This window comes from Amphimedon queenslandica, unplaced genomic scaffold, assembly GCF_000090795.2.
Source record: "Amphimedon queenslandica unplaced genomic scaffold, v1.1 AMPQUscaffold_12972, whole genome shotgun sequence".
NCBI lineage: Eukaryota > Metazoa > Porifera > Demospongiae > Haplosclerida > Niphatidae > Amphimedon > Amphimedon queenslandica.
Genome location: NW_003546792.1, coordinates 51,502 through 54,823, shown reverse-complemented (window position 1 = coordinate 54,823; position 3,322 = coordinate 51,502). Strand labels below are relative to the sequence as shown.

Sequence of the window (3,322 nt, the reverse complement as noted above, 5' to 3'; positions counted from 1 at the left end):
ATTGGAGCAGTTCTGTACTAGTAATAAAAGTGGTAAAAAGTCAGCTGCTATGAAATATCTCTTTTTTAACTGAAGTAGTACAAGCATTGACTAACAAGTGAGGACATACTGCATGTATCCAGACTCTCATATATATATATATATGTTTTATGTAAATTGACGTCCTTATGATATGTAGAAAGTTTAAGATGATTCCGACTTAAAATTTTCGAGTTGTGGCCTTTTTAAAAAATAGGCCAATTTCTGAAAAAACCCCTGTACTATAGCCCATGCTTTTTTCCAAAAAACGGCTAAAAATTGACTCCCACTTTTTATTACATTTTCTGATACATATTGATGTAGTTGTGCTGTGTAGAAAGTTTAAGTTAATTCTGACTTCAATTTTTCAAGTTATGGCCATTTTTAAAAATATACCAATTTTTGAAAAAATCCCTGTACTATTATAGCCCATGCTTTTTTTCAAAAAATGGCTAAAAAATGACCCCCAACTTTTATTACATTTTCTGATAGATATTGGTGTAGTTATGCTATGTAGAAATTTTGAATTGATTCCGATTTCAATTTTTCAAGTTATGGCCATTTTTACTTATCACATGTTTATAGGTATCCTAGTGTAATGGATGCTGTTTTTGCTGAGGAGAAGAAAGGAGACAGGAAGAAAATGATAGAAAAGTTTGTCAGTTTATTTTTACCTGGAACTTACCATGAAGTAAAGAATTTGATGTACATGTACATACATGTACTCGTACGTATACATGTATTTGTACATGTACATTAATTTAATGTACATGTAATACATGTATTGTATTGCCCTTATAACCTACAGTACATTTATACTGAGTCTACCTACATGTACATGTACATGTATTTATGTGTATTACTTAACAGTATCTTGTACATGTATATGTAAATGTGCATGTACATACATTGTACGTTAAATGCATATTAAGTTTGTATTCTCTTTTTCATCTTCCTTTTATACCTCATCAGTTATCCTTGAACAATGATGTCCTTAATTTCTATCATCACGACACTTCTGTACGACTATCGGCCGTCAAATCTCTCAAATCCACCATCATTGATGGGCGTGGCACCTCTTCCCCTCATCATAGTTATGATGACAACTTCTTCTCAAGTGTATTATTATCACGTCTTTCTGATGATGAACCAACTGTAGTGAAGGCAGTATTGGATATGGGAGAAGAAGTACGTCATTATGTAGCAGTAATATTTAATGTACTGATACTTACATTGTATTATGTAGTGTGTGTCTTTATTCTTCTACAATTAAAATTAAAATTCTTCTACATATATATACATGTACACATGTACTGTATAAGATGATTTATCGGCAAAGTATAATATTGGCGATTGGTGGCTCTATGAAGAAATCGCCAATATAACATCCGCCATTTTGTTTCAATCTGAGCTGTAATAAGCTGTCAATGTAGCTTTAATATTTAATGTACTGATACTTACATTGTATTACCGTAGGTGTAGCCAAAAATTTTTGAGGCTTAAAATTTCGTGAATAATGAAATTTATGGATAAATTTTAAATTCCGTGATAAATATTTTCGTGATTTTATTTTAATAATAATGATGGCCACGCCTTATTTAATTAAACAATGGCAGATTTAATATTTGAGACGGACGGAGTCGGACTCTTATATCAAGGGGCACCATGTCTACAAATCAGTGTGGACACCAGTGATGGAGAAGATCATCATCTTTGACCTAGGCAGTATGCTTAAAATAGCAATACAGAGTAACAGAGACATCAGCTTGACCAAGAACATGACTTGACACGAGGGCACATTTACTAGTAAGGCGTGGTTGACCACGCCTCTCAATTAATATTTATTTTCAGGGGTTTAATTTTTTTGTGATGCAAACAGTGATCACAAAAATACGAAAATTTATTCCTCGCGAAATTTTTTGGCTATGCGGTATGTAGTGTGTGTCTTTATTCTTCTACAATTACAATTAAAATAAAAATTCTTCTACATATATATACATGTACACATGTACTGTATAAGATGATTTATTGGCAAAGTATAATATTGGCGATTGGTGGTTCTATGAAGAAATCGCCAATGTAACATCTGCCATTTTGTTTCAATTTGAGCATGCTCAATGGCACGGGGCACAAAATCACCAATATAAGATCTGCCATTAACTTTTGACAGGCAAATTTGCCAAATATTACTCTTGCCAATAAATCATCTTGTACGGTACTGTGTAAAAGTTGCAGTTAAATTATACAATGTACAACGTACATGTACATGAATTAATAATTTTTAATTATTTTATAGGTTTTATTAAAGCACGTTGATAAAACTGAATTGCTAAATTCCTTGCAAAAGATATCGCATCACAAGTCACAAAACTGGTAAGCACATCACTATGCACTCAATCATACTCAATGTGTACATGTACATGTGCTTTTGTAATTACATGTATGTTGGTATTTTTTCATTACTAGTAAATATATTCATATTTTGTGTTTATAATAAATTGACATAGTTTTAAGGAAGTGGTTATGCAACTCATGAAGAGTTTACATAAACATTCTATGTACTGTACATATTTGTCCTTTATTCATGTACATGTACATGTACAATTGTACATGAAATCTCAAGCATTTACTATTAATAGTAGCAATAAAGGAAGTTCGTGTACGCAAAAATTTAGTTCACACGTATCAGTACAAGCAAAAGACATAATTGTATGTTCAACAGAAATGCATCGTTTCAGGGGAAGTTGTTTTCAGCTACGCTACGTGTACATGTACATGTATATATGGCAATATTCATGCATACATGTATATATGCATGTGTTGGATTGTTAGTACATATATCAAGTGATCTTTGTTTGCCAGTTCAGTCTTGTGATAGAAAGGATGGAAAGGAATTATACTTTTACTGGTGATTTCAGTCCTGAGGCAGTAGCAGGAGTTCTTAGTATTGAGATGGTACTAGCTCTCATAGCTAATGGTGTTGTACTAGTCATTACTATTTATCAAAGGAAGTCCTGGAAACAATCATCAACAATATTCTTTACTTCTCTCATACTGGCACACCTTGTATTGACACTCTATCTTCCTTTCTCCATTGCTGCATTAGCTGCTGGTGAGTGGGTTGTTGGTGACACTGATGAAGAGAAGCAAGGAACCTGTGGCTTTACTGCTTTTGTGATTTTATTTAGTGTTTATGTGATGCTTATGACGCTGAGTCTTGTCTCAATCGATCGGTTCCTTTCCATTGTAAAGCCTCATCTCCACAAGCGGTTCATGAGTCCAAGGGTAGCTCTGGTCCTTGTCA

At 33.2% G+C, this 3,322-nt stretch overlaps 1 protein-coding gene across 1 annotated transcript; it reads left to right on the top strand.

Annotated features, from left to right (window-relative positions):
• Positions 1-6: 6 nt before the first annotated feature.
• On the top strand, positions 7-2,408 carry LOC109585989 (HEAT repeat-containing protein 1-like). The gene is made up of 4 exons (XM_020002130.1): positions 7-97; positions 604-709; positions 991-1,206; positions 2,315-2,408. The coding sequence occupies exons 2-4, from the start codon at positions 617-619 to the stop codon at positions 2,393-2,395; spliced, it is 390 nt and encodes a 129-aa protein (XP_019857689.1). The 5' UTR covers positions 7-97; positions 604-616; the 3' UTR covers positions 2,396-2,408.
• The last annotated feature ends 914 nt before the right edge of the window (positions 2,409-3,322 follow it).

Coding starts and splice junctions, on each gene's coding strand:
- LOC109585989 (XM_020002130.1), top strand. CDS start 617: ATGGATGCTGTTTTTGCTGAGGAGAAGAAAGGAGACAGGAAGAAAATG. Junction 710..990: donor TACCTGGAACTTACCATGAA/GTAAAGAATTTG, acceptor ATACCTCATCAG/TTATCCTTGAACAATGATGT. Junction 1,207..2,314: donor TATTGGATATGGGAGAAGAA/GTACGTCATTAT, acceptor ATTATTTTATAG/GTTTTATTAAAGCACGTTGA.